The 18,029-nt window shown below is 49.7% G+C and overlaps 1 protein-coding gene across 6 annotated transcripts in view; it reads right to left on the bottom strand.

Moving 5' to 3' along the window:
* The window catches only part of TTC21A (tetratricopeptide repeat domain 21A), a 36,725-nt gene that overhangs the window by 18,362 nt on the left and 334 nt on the right, over positions 1-18,029 (bottom strand). For 5 of the 6 annotated variants that reach the window (XM_074199111.1, XM_074199115.1, XM_074199113.1 and 2 more), the window contains exons 2-15: positions 16,661-16,790; positions 15,265-15,375; positions 11,301-11,467; positions 10,827-10,949; positions 10,234-10,391; positions 8,277-8,361; positions 5,819-5,917; positions 4,793-4,985; positions 3,720-3,817; positions 3,269-3,469; positions 2,801-2,930; positions 2,413-2,570; positions 2,031-2,246; positions 663-901 (exon numbers count right to left, since the gene is read on the bottom strand). In XM_074199111.1, coding sequence (XP_074055212.1) covers positions 663-901; positions 2,031-2,246; positions 2,413-2,570; positions 2,801-2,930; positions 3,269-3,469; positions 3,720-3,817; positions 4,793-4,985; positions 5,819-5,917; positions 8,277-8,361; positions 10,234-10,391; positions 10,827-10,949; positions 11,301-11,467; positions 15,265-15,375; positions 16,661-16,790 — 2,108 coding nt within the window. Of the gene's footprint in view, positions 1-662; positions 902-2,030; positions 2,247-2,412; positions 2,571-2,800; positions 2,931-3,268; positions 3,470-3,719; positions 3,818-4,792; positions 4,986-5,818; positions 5,918-8,276; positions 8,362-10,233; positions 10,392-10,826; positions 10,950-11,300; positions 11,468-13,827; positions 13,890-15,264; positions 15,376-16,660; positions 16,791-18,029 lie in introns of those variants that run through there. The other variant, XM_074199116.1, reaches the window with a different exon arrangement.

The raw sequence follows: 18,029 nt of genomic DNA, 5'->3' as shown, positions 1-18,029 counted from the left end.
CTTGGTTTCTTCCCAGGCCGGTTGTGAGGATTGAACCCACTGATTCCTTGGGTCACTGTGGCCACCACAGGAGAGCTCACTAGATTATCATGATTCGAAAGGGAGGATGCTAAGATGGCAAAGCTTTGAAGAGAAGATGGCGGCCCAGGGTCCGACTGGACGGGGCGGGGGAGAATGAGCATGTCCAGAAGGCCGGACGTCTTATAATTTCTCATCCGGTTCTTACGACCGCCCTGGGGGGGAGGGGCTGTCACCACCCCCCATTTGATAAATGAGGAATCCAAAGCAAACAGAGGTGACATGACTTGCCCAGGGTCACACGGCTAGGAAGAATCTGAGCTGGATTCAAACACAGGTCTTCCTGACCCAGCCCCAGGCTGTGTCCACTCCAGCTGCCTTGGGAGACACGGTCTTTCCTATGAGCTGGCTCTCTTTCCCTCCAGTGACTGGAGGAAAGGGAAGGGGCAGCCTGGGAGTCTGGCCAGGCCCCCTGGGTTGGGCTGCTTAGGGGCCTGGACACTGACCCCAGTCTCCCAGCTCAGAGTGTCCCCTGCCGGTGCTGGTAGCACTTTGTGGGGGGCCTTCTCCAACCAGGTCATGGCTTTAGTCTCTATGTGGTGGGGTGAGCCCCAGCCTGGCCCCCCAAGTGTCCAGGGCATTACCTGTAGCAGCTGATGTAGAGGCGGATGTCCTTCCTTGTGTGCAGGTAGATGTGCGCCATCTTCTCTTTGGCCTCTGTGTAGTAGGGCTGCTTGGGTGTGATGTTCCTTAGCATGCCCAGGGCCATCTCCACATTGCCCTTGCTCAGAGCCAGGTCCACATTGGCGATGGTGATCCGGATCTCCTCGGGGGTGCCGCTGAACTCGTTGATAGCATCTTGCATGATCTTGGTGGCTTCGTGCTGAGAGATGAAGCAAACCCAGGCACTTGGGATGAAGTTGGGAAGGGTGGAGGCATGTGTTTCTGTGTGTGTGTTTCTGTGTTTGTGTGTGTGTGTGTGTGTGTGCGCGCGCATGTGCGCAGTGGAGAACCCCTGGCAGGACCCCCTGGGAGGACTTCCCTAGACTCAGAGAGATGAGCCCCAATCTTTCACCTGGCCAGTGGCACAACTGGTTAGTGGGGTGCCCCTTGGACCCGGCTCTTCCTGCCTCTCCATCCACTCAGAATTCTGCCTCTTGATGACTGAGGTAGGCCTGGGTGGCAGGAGCCCCTCCCCCAGGCTCTGTTCCAGGGCTGACCATTGGTCCCCTGCCCAGGCCACAGGACGTGGCCTCTCGAAGAGGGGATGCTTCCCATGGGCAGGGGCCCAGTGCTTGGATGAACTGACCAGAGAGGTTCCCACCCCAGGGCCGGGGGTCCAGCTCTGCCCCAGAGACCCCCTTGGGGTTCAAAATCAAAGGAAATCTTCCTTTGATTTAATCTTCCTTTTGTGTTCTTTCCCTGGGTCTCTGGGAGGGCAAGTGTGGACAGTGTCTTGGGTGTGGAGTCAGGAGGGCCTGAGTTCAAATCCAGTGGCAGACACTAGCATGTGGCTTAACTTCCGTCTGCCTCAGTTTCCTCAACAGTAAATTGGAGATGACCGTCCTCCTTCCACACACACAAAGCACTTTGCAATATGGATTCCAGTTGTCCAAGCCAGAACTTTTCCTCCAGGTTCTCATTTACCTGATTCTCTTCTCCTTTGGTGTTTTAGCTGCGATTTTTGATGAATCAATTAAACTCATTTCTGGAGTATCTTAGGACATGGGCCTCCCCTCTCCTCCACCCTCCCTGGGAGGTCTCCAACCATCCCTCCCTCATGGCCACCCAGCCCTGGCTGTGGCCCTGTCCGGCCACTTTGGTGCTCCTCACTGCCTTAGTGGAGGGGCTCAGACGAGGCTACCGTAGCCTGGCTGTCCCTATGTCTGAGGTCCGAGTTGCTTCCAGAGCTCCCAAAGGATGGAGCCCAGCCCCCCAGCCATGCCTGGGCTCCTACCTCCGCATGGCTTTCCCCACTGAGATCAAGAGAAGGGGGGGGTCCTGTCTCTTACCAGTTCTCCATTCAGACGCAGGGCATCCACAAGCTCTAGCAAGATGGACACACGCTCGCTGGGCCGGATACAAGAAGTCCTGCTCTTCTTGGTCTCCCCTTTCTTCATCGTGGGAAGCTTCATGATCATCTTGAGGGTCTTGATGGCCTCGGGATAGTCTCCTGACTTGTTCAGGGCTCTGGCTTTGATGAAGTGATACAGTGGGTGGTCACGCACCTGGGAAGTAACAGGTGCCCAGAGTCAGTAGATATCATGGATGCCAGGGCCGCAAGGGCCCTGTGGTTACGGAGGCTTGGCAGAGGGAGGCTGGCCCTGGCCAGCACAGAGCAGAGCTTTGGTGTCTTTGCCTGGCTCGGATGCCCACCCTCGGATGCCCACTCGCCTGGAAGTTGTGACTGACTCCCAACTCCAAGGAGTGGGAGCACATGGTGAAGTTTCCTTGGGACAAGTAGATCTGGGCCATCAAGAGATGAACATCAGCCGAGGTCGGGTCGAGCTCCAGGCACCTCTGGAGGGTGCTCTGAGCATTCTCTAGTTCTCCTAGGGAAGAGAACCCCAAGGCTCTGGCAGTCCCTGGATGCCATCTTGGGATTCCCCCAGAGGCCCCTGCTTTCCAGGGTCTGCTACACACTAGCCCCTAGGAGGGCAGGGGAGAGGGTCCACCACTGGGAGCGCCCAAGCTGGGCTCTGGGAGATGAGTGGGGAGCTAGGTTCATCAAGGTCGTCTCCATCATGACCAGGCTCTTCTGGGGTGGGGGTTCTCCACTCACCTGACAGGTACTTGACCTGGGCCATGAGATAAAGTGGGTCGATCAGAGCGGGGGCTACTTTGACCATGGGGTTCAGGATCACTGCCGCTTGTTTGAGGAGGGGAGAGATGATCTGGCCCGGGGATCTAGGCTGGGAAGGGAAGTCAGTGTGGGCCGTCAGCATCTCACCATTGCTGAGAGTGCGATGGCCTTTAGCACCTTCACCAAGGGCTCTTCTGGGAGAATCTGCAGGCAGCCAGGGTGGGCCCTGAGCCTCAGCCCATCACTGGGAGGGGGGTCATTATTTCCTTGTGCATTGTACAGAGAGCCAGACCACCCACAAGTGTCCAAGCTCTGGATGCCCCGTCCTCAGTCCCTCTTTGTCCCCCATTCCTAGAGCTGTGATCTGTCTTGTGGAGGGACAAAAAGATGGGTCCTCCAAGTCTTGAAGGAAGTCCCCCTCTCAGCTGCCCACCATCCCCAGCCAACCTGCTTGGGGCAGAAGAACAGGTACTCCTTGACGATGTTCACCAGGAAGACAGGGTTGAGTTTCTCAAAGTACTCAATGCTGAGGGGGAGGCCTTGCATGTTGGAGAAGTGGAGCTCGGCCGCCTCCTTCAGGAGGGCCGTGGCCACCTGCTCACTTTTGTGCTTCTTAGAGGCTAGAAGCGCCTGGAGGAAGGTGAGGACCTGTGGAGGGGAGGAGGGTGAGAACTACAGAGGGGAAGCATCCCAAGGGCCCAGGACACCCAGGAGAAGGTCTAGGACCTGGTCCGCCCTTGGGATCCAGGCTGATCCCTGCCCACCTGGACCTCCCCAAGACCCCCCCCCCACAACATCAGGCCTCCCCAGAAGACCTCCACTCTTGGGATTTAAATTTGGGGATGGAGAGGGAGAAGGAGGTTGGGAAAGGAAGGGGAGCAATAAAGTGAGCTCTGACCTCTGACTTCCCCAGGGACTGTTGAACTTCCTTGAGGAATTCCAGCTGCTGCTCAGCCTCTTCCAGGTTGCCCTCCAGGATTTGGCACCAGATGATGCCTGCAATCCAAGGACATGTCACCTGTGATCTTTCCTGAATCCCTCGAAGCCTGGGGCACTGGGGCTTCTAGTGGGGAGTCTCCATGTTTTGTTGGGTTCATGTAAAACTTATAGAAGGTATAAGAGGACAAGTGGGAGGTCAGGGTACACCTCTGCTCCTGGACTAGATAGAAGTGTCCCTAGGCCCTTGGTGAAGAGTCCCTCCAGGACCCATCACTTTGTCTTATCTGTCCTCATCAGCCCAATGGTTATTCCATAGGAGTCCCTCCCAGTTGTGTGGGGGGGTCCCATGAGAGTCCTAGGGGAGGTAGAGACCACAACTTATGTAGACAACCCCTCTGGGTCATTCCTATGGGGCCCAAACTTTTCCTGGCTACAGGCCAAACTCCACAAACATTAGTTTCATCCCTGCTACATATGAGGGATGTGAAAAAGAAGAAACAACCATCTCCCCCTTCAGCTTCTTACATTCTAGGAAGGAAGGGAAAGCAGTTCCCCATGGCCTTTGCAGAGGTCCATGGGTCTGGAACAATGACTGGAACATAGGGGATTTTCAGTCTTGGCTGATTTTGTCAATTTTTTTTCTCTCCTTACTCTTTTCTTATTTGCTTTTTTTTGTAAGACAGTGGGGTTAAGTGACTTGCCTAAGGTCACACAGCTAGGTAATCATTAAGTATCTGAGGTTGGATTTGAACTCAGGTCCTCCTGACTTCGGGGCTGGTGCCTTATCCACTGTGCTGCCTAGCTGACCTCTCCTTTCTCTTTTAAACAAAATGTTAAAAAATCGGTTCTCTGGGGTGGAGACATTGAAGTCATGCCAACCCAAAGACAATCAATACAATCCCTTATTTCAGAGAAGGGACCCTGCTCCCCTTCCTGTACACAGAGATGGCTCTTCCATATTTGGAAATCCCGTGGGACTCAGGGAGCTGACTTCGGAGCACTCTCCCTCCCCAGGCTGTCCTGGACAGAGACCTGTGAGGGCCGCGATGCTGCTCTCGTCCAGTTTCATGGCTTCTGTGTACCACAGAGAGGCTTCCTTCACTCTCTCCTGAAGGATGAGCTGGTAGCCCAGCTCATTAGCAAACTGGGCACTGGAGGGCGCTGCCATGAAGGTGCGCTCGATGAAGCTGTAGATTTGTTGCAGGATGATCTGGTGCTTCCCACACTGCAAGGAAAGACAATTCTGGCTGCGGCTTCAGCTAGTGGAGCTGACTGCCCCGTGGTGCCCACCGGCTGGAGAGGACTTCTGTGGTACCCAGTGGCTGGCCCCCAGGATCTCAAGACCCAGTCCAAACTGGGGAAAAAGTCTCCACTCCAATGGAGCTGGTCAATGGCCATCCAGTCCCTAGCAGAAGCTTTCCCAAAAGGGGGAAGGTGGGAGGTCTTCCCTGACATTGAGCTCAGATTTTCCCCTTGGCATACCCCTCCCCACCCTTGGGGCCTGGTCCCCCAGGGCCCACCCCTGCTGAGTCTCTCTGGCTCAGGAGCCCAAGACTTTATCCAGGTCAAGGTAGTCTAAACTAGCTATCACCTTCTTCTGGCTCTTTGATGCCTATTATTGTGATGAGCAAGAGCTCTCAGCTCATTAAGAACCCCATGATCTTTTGGTAGAATGGTCACTCATTCATGAGGTGACATCATCTAGAGGACAGAGGACCTGGATTTGGATCTTGGCTTTGCTATTCTTGCCTCTGTGAGGTTGGTGAGTCTTTGACCCTCTCTGGGACTCAATTTCTTCCTTTCTAAACAGGTGCCCTTTGAGTTCCATGCCCGCTGGGGCCAGTGGGTGGGCACAGAGAACTGTCTTGGCACGTTCAGGGTATGGAGGTAGAAGCCATGCTTTTCCAGGGGACAAATGAAAAAATGAGAGCAGGAAGGGCAGTTGGGGTGGGCACCTCAGGGAAAGTGCTGGAAGGTTGGGTCGTTAGCTTGAGCTTGGCAGAGAGGAAAAGGGAGGAAGGGGCCATTCCCTCTGCAAAGGACAGGAAGCCTGCTTACCAGCCGACTAATAACAATGACTTTCTTGAGATGGAGACTTGGATTCTGGGGTTCCTTGGTCTCCAGAGCCTTAATCAGATTTCTCACATGATTGATCGCCTGTAGGGAAAAGAACAGTGAGCTTAAGAGACAGTCCTCTCTCCCCACCCCCCACCCCCAACACCCGGCCCTTGCCCTTGCTGACTGGTTTTGCTTGGCCTTGTTCGAGGCAGAACCCCACAATCAGATCCGAGTAGTGCTAGCTCAGGCCTATTTGGGGAGCTTATACTTCCTTTGGCACCAGCCATGGACCAGATGATCCCCAAAGAGGCAGAAGACAGTCCCCATCAAAGCGGGGGGGGGGGGGCTTGCAGAATCCATCCTTTTTGAGGCTGCCCAGCTTAGTGGAGAAGAATCATAAAACTTAGCTCCAACTTGTTTTCTTTGGCAAGGCAGTGGGGTTAAGTGGCATTATTAAGTGTCTGAGGCCACATTTGAACTCAGGTCCTCCTGACTCCAGGGCCGGTGCTCTATCCACTGTGCCCCCTAGCTGCCCCTGCTGGTTTCTCCTCTTGCCTCACACATCTGCTGGCTGTTTGACCCTGGGCTAGTCACTCAACCCCTCAGTTCTCTAGGCAGTTCCTGTAGACTTGTAGAGCAAGTGCCCACTGGGGAAAAGAATTGGCTGAGCTCCAAACTGCCCTGCAAGGAGGTTGCTTCTCAGAGTGACAGAGATGGGGGGTGGGGGGGTGGGGGGCTGCCCAGCCAAGGAGGCTGCCAGATGGGGGAATGAATGAGGAGGTGTTTCATTGTTGAGTTTCGGTTGCCTCAGTTGGGCCAGACTCTCTTTGTCCCCATTTGGGGTTTTCTTGGCAGAGATTCTGGAATGGTTGGCCATTTCCTTCTCCAGCTTATTTTATAGATGAGACTGAGGCAAACAGGGGTAGGTAACTTGGCCAGGGTCACACAGTTAGTAAATGTGTATGTGGCCGGATTTGAACTCAGAGCTTTCCGGCTCCAGGCCCAGTACTCTACCCACTGTGCCACCTCTGTCCACCCAAAACACTTATTGGATGCTTATCATGTGTAGAGCACTGTGTGAAGTGTTGGGGGTCCACATGTAAACCCAGATATCCCTTGCTCCCAAGGAACCTCCGTTCTGTCTAGAGGAGATAGGACGTTATAGCAAGTGGAAAGCCGCTACAGTGAATGGAAAAGTCCTGTGCTCTCGAGGGTGTAGCCACAAAGTCAAGCCTCTTCTTTAGAATCAAACAAAACCACCCCTTGAAGCTGCTGGGACTCCAGTGGCGAGACTTTCCTTTTGTGGGATGTTGTCACTGGCTGGTGTCCCCAGCCTGGTGGTGATGGGGGAGGGATTATATACTCCTGATGGATGTTTACAGGGCTTGCCTGATGCTCAGGGGTGGGAGACACTGGGGAAAGAAAGGGGCAGGGGCCTGAAGAGCTAGATTCAGAGGCCAGGCCTCTCTGGGGCCTAGGCTGGACCCTTGAGTTTGAATGGAAGGGGGAGGGTTTAGGAGTTCCCTCAATGTCTGTTCTAGAGAGTTTGGGGCTTCAGGGGTGGAGAGGAAAATAAGATTGAGAGGCTTGATGTGACCATCTAGCTTCCACTTGAAGACCCCAGGGAAGGGGAGCCCATCCCTCTCCTGGCAAGTCATCCTTCCCTTAGCACAGTGGCCGACATTATGGTAGCTCCTTGGCCAAAGAGCTAGGTGATCCTTGGTAGAAGCTGCCTGAGGACCACCTTGTGTCTTTGTCTACACTGGGGGCTTGCCATGGCTGAAAAAATCTGTCCTGTGGTGGCCAGTCTCGGGGTGACCCCTAGAGAAGACATCACATATGGCTTCTTGGCTTGAAGCTGCCATTTTGTTGGATTAGCCAGGGCTAGTGCCCTATTGACATGACCCTTGAGAGTTCAGGGCAAGGGCACTGACGGGCTACCCTGAGAAAATGAGGTCATGTGGATAGCATTGGGCTTGGAGTCAGGAAGAGCAGGGTTCAAATCCAGCCTCAGGCATTTCCAGGTATAAGTCACTGCTGTAAAATGGGAATAAGAGTTGTTGTGATGATAACATTTGTAAAGCACCTAACACAATATCTGGCACACCAGGAGCATGGTTAGCTATTTCTATCATTCGAATATGGGGTCAATATTGGGGGGCATTTTTTGTTTTTTTGCCAGGTAATGGGGTTAAGTGGCTTGATAATTATTAAGAGTCTGAGGCTGGATTTGAACTCAGGTCCTCCTGACTCCAGGGCCAGTGCTCTATCTCCATGGGTCTCAGACCCATCTAAACAACACTGACTAGAGAGAAAGGTAGACAAGATGGGGAGGGGGTGGGTCAGGACAAATCTGGGGCACGTTGAAATGGCAGGAGGCTGCAGATCAGGGCCTGCATCGAAAAGGAAAATCCCTCATTACGCAGGTTAGGTCTTTCTTAATCCTCCGAGAACTTACTGTATTGATATCTCCTTCCCTTGCAAACTCGTGCACGGCCAGAACCTGACGGGCATCGATGTTGTTTTCATCTTTTTCTAAGATTCTGGAACAGGAACAAGAATCCCTCCAAGTTAAGTGTGGCCAAACAAACTAGGCTACTGGTCGACCTCCCGGGGGACAAGCTGCTCTAAGCCTGGGGCAGGACAATGTTCTTGGGGCCTTGAAATGCTCTGTGTTGGTCCACCATGGCTGGAGAACAGCCTGGGAAAGCCTGGGACCCTTCTCAGAATTCCCTTTCTTCTCTCCATTCTTAGTAAAGGAAAAGCTAAGCTTCAGCTAGGGATCCAGGACCATTTTTTCCCCTGCAGCCAAGTTCACGACCCCCTGAAATCTCTTCACAGAACCTTTGTGGGTCCACAAACCCCAAGTTAAAGGTCACTGAGTTAAGTACTTGATTAGACTCAAATAGCAGTTGGCCTCTATGCAGCTCCATGGAAGGAGCATTGAATGTAGAATCAGGAGAAGCCTGGGATCCAGTCTTGCCCACTGTGTGACCCTGGGTAAGTCACTTCACTTCTCTTCCAAGAAGGGCAATAAAGCCTGTTTACCTCAATGACAGGACTCATAGTATCTTACTCAATCAGATCTGAGGGTGCAAAAGGAATGTTAATTAACCTTATGCTCCTAATAGCTAGTGATTGATGGTTTGCAAAGCCGTTTACAATCCTTATCTCATAACAACACGGTTAGGAAGGGATCAATAAGAGCAGTGTTTTTATATTTTATAGCTGAGGAAACTGAGGCAGATAGAGATTAAATGACTTGCCCAAGGTCACACAGCTAGTAAGTGCCTGTGGCTGAATTTGAACTTGGGTTTCCCTGCACAGAGTTCTATCCAGAATTCAGAACTCTATGTACTGTACCCACATAGCTGCAAAAATGGCATCGATTATATTGAGAAACAAAATTGAATTTTTCATTGAATTTTTTTTGCAAGGCAATGGGGTTAAGTAACTTGCCCAAGGTCACTCAGCTAGGTAATTATTAAATATCTGAGGTCACATTTGAACTCAGATCCTCCTGACTCCAGGGATAGTACTCTACCCACTATGCCACCCTAGTAAATAAAGAATGTGAGCATAGCTGTGAGCATCCACTGGGGAGGGGGCATTGCAAGGCACAGTGGGGTCCCGGGCTCCTCCAAAGCCCCACAGGTCTACACAAGTCTCGGTCATCATGGAATGTCAGATCACTCATAGGCCAACAAACGGACTCCTTTGTAGTTTGCCTGGTCCTCGCTGGATGGACCCAAACTTCTTGCTCACCATCCTCTGCCGAAGACACAGCTCAAGGCAATGGAGGACCTCTGAGTTACAAGGAGGACCAAGGGTGAAGGGAAGGAGAAGGATAGAGTTCCCAAACTGTCCTAAACTTATTGCCTTGGCAGAGGTGAATGAATGGGAAGGCAGGAAGAGAGAGTGTTTGTGAAACTTCAATTTAAGGTGAGGATCAGAGGGCTGTTTTTTTTCTTTAAACATTTTCAAAGAGTTTCCAATCCACACATCCTAGTGGCCCCTTCTCTTGGAGGGGTCAGACCCGGAGAGATGCATGGACGGGACATCCCTAAGCCTGCCATTCTCACGTGAGACACTGGAAAAGGAGGTGGATGTGTCTTGTCTGAGTTCCTCCAAGCCTGTGGTCATTCCCCACTAGAACTGAAGCTCATGCAGGGCAGGAGCTTCTTTCCCTTTTCCCTTTTAAGCCAAATGCCCAAAACTTATTGATTGGTAAGTCAGATGATGGAGAAGTCCCAGAGGGCATGGGGAAGCTCTTGCCAGAGACCCCTGAGAGGAAAGATGTAGAGGAGAGACAGTGGGGAAAAGCTTTCTCTCTATGGCACCTTGGGAAATCCTTACATCTTTTGGAGGAAAAATCAAAGCCCTCAAGGACAGTGACTTGTGAGCTCTTCCCTTACCGGTTTCCTGTTTCAACAGTTTGCTCCCAGTCTTGCTGGGCCAAGAAGAGCCTCATCTTCAGGATGAATGCTGGGATGAAGTTAGAAAACATCACTGTGATTTGATTAACAACTTCCAAGGCGCCCGAGTAATTCTGCTGTATCATGAAATAGTTCGCCTATTGAAAAAAATTCAGGCAGGACTTGGACTGAGTTCTGAGCAAATCTGCCGGTGGGGGCCAACTCTGGGATGGGTGTGCTGCCTTACAGAGGGTCCCGACACTGCCTAAAAATAGGTGGGCCAAGGCCTGGCCCAGAGGGTCCCTTCCAACAGCTGCCGCTGGGATGTGGCTGTGACCAGAGGAGGGCTCAGGGAGGAACCCCAGGCAAGCTGGAGGACACATACCTTCCACCTAGGGAGATCCACCAGCCTTGAGGCCCATCAAGGCTTCGTCTTCACATCAAGGGAGGAGGCCCAGGAAGGCCAGCCCAAAGGCAGGGGGAAGATGTGCCATTCGGGACAGGGAGTAAGGGGAACTCGGACTAGCAGATGGGAGTCTGGGGGTCCTTCTGGGGGAGGGGGTAGACCGAGGCCCTGGGACCACACTCCCTACCTTCCCCATCAGGCCCAACACATCCTTGGTGTCGCGAATCCCTTGATCAAAGTATTTGATGGACTTCTTTACAGTGTGCTGTTTGTCTGAAGTAAAATCCACCCAGCCTCGCAGCACATAGCCCTGGAAGAGGGAATTGGGGGGGGGGGTGTTTCTCCTTCCCCACCCTGACTTCCAGGCATTACCTGGGTGGTATCTTGGTGGCACCAGGAAGGTGTTCACTGAGTGCTAGCACCTCAAGTCCCCCCACCTTTAGAGCTTCACTGCCTTGCCAGGGTTGCCTTTCAAATCTGGAGCCTCCCCAAGTTTCCCCCCAGATATCTAGGATCCAGCCTGCTGCATTTTGCCACTGTCCTTGGTGATAGAGGACCCTTGAGTTGACTCATGGGTGAATAGGTCTCTCTGATTCAAAATCTCCCCCACCCCCCCAAACTGCCCCTTGGTCTGGAGCCCAGCTGAGTGCGCCAGCCTCACCTCTTTGGACCCGCTGGACACTTTCAGCATTCGGTCAACGTACTCCTTGGCTTTTTCGTTTTTACCCATCAGCCAAAGAAACATCCCTGCATAGTATAAGGCATTCACGCTGGCAGATTTCCTGGTTTCTTTGAGGCTACTTTCAAGTTCTGATATAGCTTCTCGATCTGTAATCCAGTGAGAAAGCCAGAGTGAGGAAGGGTTAGGATAGGGATGTGATCCTATTTTAGGAAATCTTTATTTAATTTTTTTTTATTTTTGCCAGGCAATGCAATTAAGTGACTTGCCCAAGGTCACACAGCTAGGTAATAAGTATCTGAGACTGGATTTAAACTCAGGTCTCTTGACTCCAGGGCTGGTGCTCTCCCCACTCTGCCACCAGTTGTTCTGAAAGCTCTATTTATTTATCTATCTATCTATCTATCTATCTATCTATCTATTTGTTTTTTATTTATTATTAAAGATTTTATTTATTTTGAGTTTTACAATTTCCCCCCAAATCTTACTTCCCTCCCCCCACCCCCCACAGAAAGCAATTTGTCAGTCTTTACATTGTGAAACCTTTATTTTTTTTAAAAACCTAGATGGTGGGCAGTTTTAATCAGGTTCAGACACTCCAAAAAAACCAAAAAATCAAACAAACCTAAAACAAAACTTAGATTGTGGCTCCAGGTGAGGAATTTCCTCTCTTAAGGAGGGTATTCACCAGAAGCCCTGGGTGGGCATGGGTTGGCTTTCTGGGGGTGGAGGCCAGATCTCTCTCCTCTGCCCGCTGCTTCTACTTGTCAGGTGCTCACTGTCAGGTAACCCCATCTTGTCTGCAGAGGACCCATCTGAAAGGCAACCTGCTGGCCCCAGATGGGACAAGCCTCCCCCACCCCAGGGGCCTAAGTGTCGGGCTTAGTGTCCAGGCCTTTGCTGTTCCTCTGTTCCTGTGGTGTCCGATCTCTCTAGGGGCTGCTCTCTTCCTTCTGAGGGGAAGGGGGCAAGAAGGAACAGGGGCTGTTATAGGCAGGGAGCTCCCATCTGATGAACCCCTCCACTAATGCAGTGAGACTTTCTCTGCAAAGTTTGAGGAAGGCAAGTGACTTGTTCAGGGTCACATGATCAGGGTGTGCCAGAGGGGAGACTTGAACCTAAGCTCTCAGCATTCTGCCAACACGTAACTTGACTTTTTTGTTTTCACCTATCTGTCAAAGAAACTTCTCCACATAATACTAGGCAGTCATGCTAGCTAGCCCAGGGAGACCCAGTAGGCCCCTGGCCCCAAATCCTGGGTTCTTTCCATTGAACCACACTACCTCCCAAGGGAATTCGGTTCTTTCTAAGTAGATCTTTGAATACCTTCCCATCCCACATTTTAGTGTAATAGACATAGGAAATGGCCAATAAGCACTAACTGAAGTGGATTTTTTTTTGCAAGGCAAATGGGGTTAAGTGGCTTGTCCAAGGCCACACAGCTAGGTAATTATTAAGTGTCTGACACTGGATTTGAACCCAGGTACTCCTGACTCCAAGACCGGTGCTTTATCCACTACACCACCTAGCTGCCCTTGAAGTGGATTCTTTATCTACACATTTCACCTTCCCTCCAGACTCTAGACTCCCTGAGGACAGATTCTGAGCCCAATTCGTCTCTGTCACGTGGCACATCAGGAAGGGAGGCTGGTTGGATGGATACTTAGGATCTGAGGGTCCTCATTCCTCCTCTCTGCCTTCCACAAAGGCAGATTTTTTTCACAAAAGTTTTGTCTGCTTGGCTACATCTTTGTTGTTGCTTTTACCAAGTATCTGACTTTGTTGGAAGAACTCATAGGATCATGGCTTAGTGCTAGAAATCATTTCTTTACTGGGTCAGGTAGATGGTCAGTGGCCTAGAGTCAGAAGACCTGAGTTCAAATCCTGCCTCATGCTCTTAGTAGCTGTGTGGCCCTGGCAAGTCAACCTTGTTTGCCTCAGTTTCCCCATCTGTAAAATGAGCTGGAGAAGGAAATGGCAAACCACTTCAGTATCTTTGCCAGGAAAACCCCAAATGTGCTCACAGAGAGTCAGACATGACTGAATAACAAAAACAATGTTAAAGACAAGGAAGTTTGGGAGGAAGGGCACAGACAGCTGGGAGGATGGAGAAGGGGGAGGACTCCTGAACTGCCAGGATGGACCAAGGTAAGGAAGAAACCACAATAAGCAATAAGCCAAGAAAAAGCAATGGAAAGGACAAGTATAAGCAGATGGTAGTGAAGTCTACCTAGGGGACCTCAGAGAATCAAATCAGAAACCGATTGAAACAATGAAAGCAGTGAACCCATAAGGATCATCCATATTTCTGTACATTACTGACAACATCCAGCAAGGAGAGATAGGGAAATTCCATTTGAACTTGGGAGTTTACCAACAAGACATACAAAGGAGTTACATAAACATAACTACAAAACATTCTTCACACAAATAAAGGCAGGTCTAAAAGGTGAACCGTGAATTGCTCATGGTAAGGCTGAGTCAAAAATAATACAGATGACAATATTACCTAAATTAATTTACTTCTTCAGTGAAATACCAATCAAACTACCAAAGGACAACTTTATAGACCTAGAAAAAAAAACAAAATTCACTTGGAGGAACAAAAGGTCGAGAATATTAAAAAAGAATCAATAAAACATATAACTGAGAAGGAAAGGGACCTAGCAGTACCTGATCTCAAACTATACCACAGTTTATAATTGTTTGTTTTGTTTTGTTTTTTGCAAGGCAATGGGGTTAAGTGGCTTGCCCAAGGCCATACAGCTAGGTCATTATGAAGTGTCTGAGGCTGGACTTGCAAGATGTGGCATTTGAATGGGATGGAATACTCTTGTGTTTTAAGAAATGATGAACAGGAGAATTTCAGAAAAACCTGGGTAGACCTGAATGTACTTATGCAAAATGAAGCAGGACAAGAAGAATCATCTGAATATACATTATTATAATAAATAATAGCAACAATTTTATAAAGCCCATCAACTCTGAAAGCCTTAGTCATTGTTGAACACAAAGACCAACCAGGATTCCAAAGGATTTATAAGGAGACTTGCTGTCCTCTACCAGACAGAGAGCTGATGGACTCAAAAGAGAAGATTAAAGTACTTTCCTTTTCTTTTCCCTTTTCCCTTTTCCCCTTTCCCTTCTTCCCTTTCTTTCTTCCCCTTCCTCTCCTCCCTCCTCCCCTCCCCTCCCCTCCTTCCCTCCTTCCCTGGACATGGCTAATGTGGGACTGTTTTGCATTTTGCAGATTAGGCTTTATTTCTTTAATCTTCTCAATGGGGAAGGGAGGAGGAAGGAAAAATAAATATAAAATTAAGTTAAAAATTAAAAAAAACCCAGGGCAGGGGTTGCTTCCCTCTTTCCTTCTGCACCCCCAGCCCTTAGTACAATGTCTAGCTCGGAGTAGACACTAATGAACCCTTGCTGCCTGGCTGGAGAGGTGGGCACTGGGCATGAGCTTGCTCATGAACCCAGTTTCCCAGTTTCTAAGAGGATCAGGCTACATGGTTAAGCATCAGGAAAGAATCTGACCATACAGATGGGGCAGAGACATGAGAGAGATGCCAAAGACGATGAACAGTCTTGCCAAGGGCAGAATTTGGACCCAGGAGAAGAAAGATGGGATATGAGGTAGCCTTTGTGCACAGATGGATTACATCATGCCCCTGGATATCAGGGAGAAGGCGACTGGCTGGACTCCCACAATCTCAGTTTCCTTCTCTGTAAAGTGGGGTCAATAATACTTGCAGTGCCTCACTCACAGGTTGGCTGTTATAGGGGTGAAAGTCCTTGGTGACTGTAAAGTGCCAATAAAGGGCACTGAAGGGTGGCAAAACAATCCTATCTTGGTCCCAGAAATACTCTGAGGAAGAGCCCTGCCTACAGTCCTCTGGTATTGGGTCTTCATCAGTCCAGCAAGGGGATGGCAGCAGGCCCCACTTACCAATGGTCTCACAGCGCTTATGGGCATAAATGAGGGCCATCATGGAACACAGGGACACGTCTGGGTGGGTCCTGAGAGTCTCCAGCTCACCAATTGCGTCCTGTATGCGTTCTGTGGAGACATTTCAGATTACTGTAGTGAAGAGAGGGAGATCCAAGTACCCCAAATACTGGGCACACTGCAGACACTCAATAAATGCTGACTGACTCACTGTTACAAAACATTTTTTCATACTTCAATAAAAGTGTTCTTAATATCCCAAACTAAACCCTTTCCACTCCATATTCCACATCAGTCCCCAACTAATTGTCCTATATTATTTTAAAAATTTAAGTTTAACAATTCCCTTTATTTTTGTGCCAATCATTTCTGGATATATCCACCCTCACCCTAAGTGACCCCTTTTATTATGGGCATCAAAGAAGATCATTAGCCAGTATTACCATATAGTAACTAGCCAAACAGAGTATGTAACATTCAGCCCTTGCAGACTCCCACCTCTCCGCTTTGAGAGGAGTTGCCCCTTTCATTGATTTTTCAGTTGCTCAGATGCCCTGGCATTTTTTCCCTTATTGTGGTCATTTGCATCTGTTCTAATCTTGTAACAGTTCATACACATCCTCCCACTTTGAGCTTATCTCTTTGCTGCCTCTACAATATTCTATTGTATTTCTGTACCACCAGTTTTGGTGGTTTTTTTTTTTTTTTTTTTTTTTTTTTTTTTTTTTTTTTTTTTTTTAGTGATACCCCAAGAGATGGGAGCCTGCTTTTATTTCCAGGTCTCTGAAACCATGAAAGTGCTGCTGTGAATACTTTGGTCTATAATGGATTTGTTTTTAACCTCTTTGGGGTGGGGGTGCCGACTGAGTCAAAGGCGATGAATAGTTTTTTTTTCTTTTTTTTTCTCACTTTTTTTCTCACTTCATCCCAAGTAGACCAAATTGCAGTCCACCTTCAGGGTATGAATGTCCTCGTCTTTCTATATAGCCCTCTACATTGATTTTTTCCACTGGGGGAGATCATTTTCGATAATTTTCAGGTCTGAGATAATATCTCATAGTTTCAATTTGAATTTCTTTAACTGTTATCGCTTTGGGGCATGTTTCCCTTAGATCTGCATACAGATATCTACAGAACTGAATATATTAATTTGCACCTATCTTGCTTCTACAGGGTCGTTGGCACACTGTCTCCCCTTGAGGACAGGGACTGTTTTGGCCTTTCTCCGTATTCCCAACACACTGGCTGGTCCACAGTAGGCACTACTTGCTGATTTGACTTGATGTTTGCCAAATTGCTGGTGTTTTGGTCCTCTGGCTCATATGTGGAGTACAATGCATTGGCTTCTTACTATGCCCCTAACCTCCTGGGCCCAGGCCCTCTGCTCATTTGTTACCTTCACGTAGGAGTCCGTAGGCCTTGAAGAACTGCAGAACGGAGTCATTGCTAAATTTCTCCAGGCCTTCTATGGCAGCATTTTGCACATGGCGGAAGTATTCTTCTTGACAATAATAGATTATTCCGGCCTAATGGAGAGAAAACCATCTGAATTACTCTTGTAGCTGCTGGAGATACCTCAACAAGTAATGGAATGGAAATAATTTTGGTTATTAATTGGCAAATTTCTTCAAGGGGAGTATTAATCGCTGTTGGATCAACCACACTGTTAGTACCTCAGGAATAGACCCAGGAAAGCAGAAGAGGATCCCAAGACTCAGAAATGGATGGGATGCCCACCAATGGGGGAAAGCAGGACAAGTTATGGTGGGTGAATGTAATGGAAAAACATTGGGTTGTGAGAAATGAAGAGATGGTTGGCCCTAGGCAAGTGCTGGAGAAGTGCTGATTGGGACGGAGGGGTCTTGGGAGGGAATATGTATGATGGCTTGCAAAAAAGGCAGATGACTGGACTCTTGTCCACCAAACAACTCCATACAAACATGGCTGAGCCTTCCATACAAACAAACATGGCTGAGCCTTCTGGAAAGGATTTGTCATCATCTAGAAGAGTTTGGCCTAACTATCTCCAGAGAGAGGCCAAGTGGATGAAGATGATTTAGTGCTCAAAATGCAAAAGTCATGTGAATGGACAGCCAAAGCCCTTTTCCCTCAGTGGGACAAGGTGGTTGAAAGAGCTGGGTTGCCTTCGCCAGGGCCAGGCCCATGGTGGGGGTGGGTGGGCTGTTACACATATCCAGTGAGAAACTCTCTAGAACAAGAGTAAAAGTGGTGTCCAGGAGTCGGAGGAGAGAAGAGAGATGGGGTGCTGGCGTGGCAAGAAGGATGTGTGACAGGTAGAGTGCTCAACCCCTCCCTGTTGATGTCAAGGAGGGAGGGAGGCCTCCTCTGGTTGGGAGGACTCCCTGGAGCGGCTCAGAAAGGGGACATTTCCAAATGGATAAATATCCAGATCCATTGGAGCGCTTCACGCCCAGATTCTGGCCCGATACCTCACTCTGTTGAGCTGAACTGAAGATGAGGTCTTGGAAGAGACCCCTGGCTGCAGGAAGTCGGGGAGTTGATGGCGACCTTGAGGAGCAGTTTCAGGAGGATGGCAGCAGGGCGGCCAGAGGGCACAGGGGCTAGAGCACGGGCCCTGGAGTCGGGAGGACCCGAGTTCAAATCCAGCCTCAGACACTTAATGATTACCTGGCTGGGTGGCCTTGGGCAAGTCACTATAAAACTAAAACCAACCAAAGGGTGGCGGCGGAATCTGGAGGAAATGAAAGACTTGGAGGCGGCTTATCAGTGTCTGCCATGCGCGG

Source organism: Macrotis lagotis, chromosome 8 (assembly GCF_037893015.1).
Source record: "Macrotis lagotis isolate mMagLag1 chromosome 8, bilby.v1.9.chrom.fasta, whole genome shotgun sequence".
Lineage (NCBI taxonomy): Eukaryota > Metazoa > Chordata > Mammalia > Peramelemorphia > Peramelidae > Macrotis > Macrotis lagotis.
The sequence above is the reverse complement of the archived record's forward strand: the minus strand, read 5'-3'. Positions and strand labels throughout refer to the sequence as shown.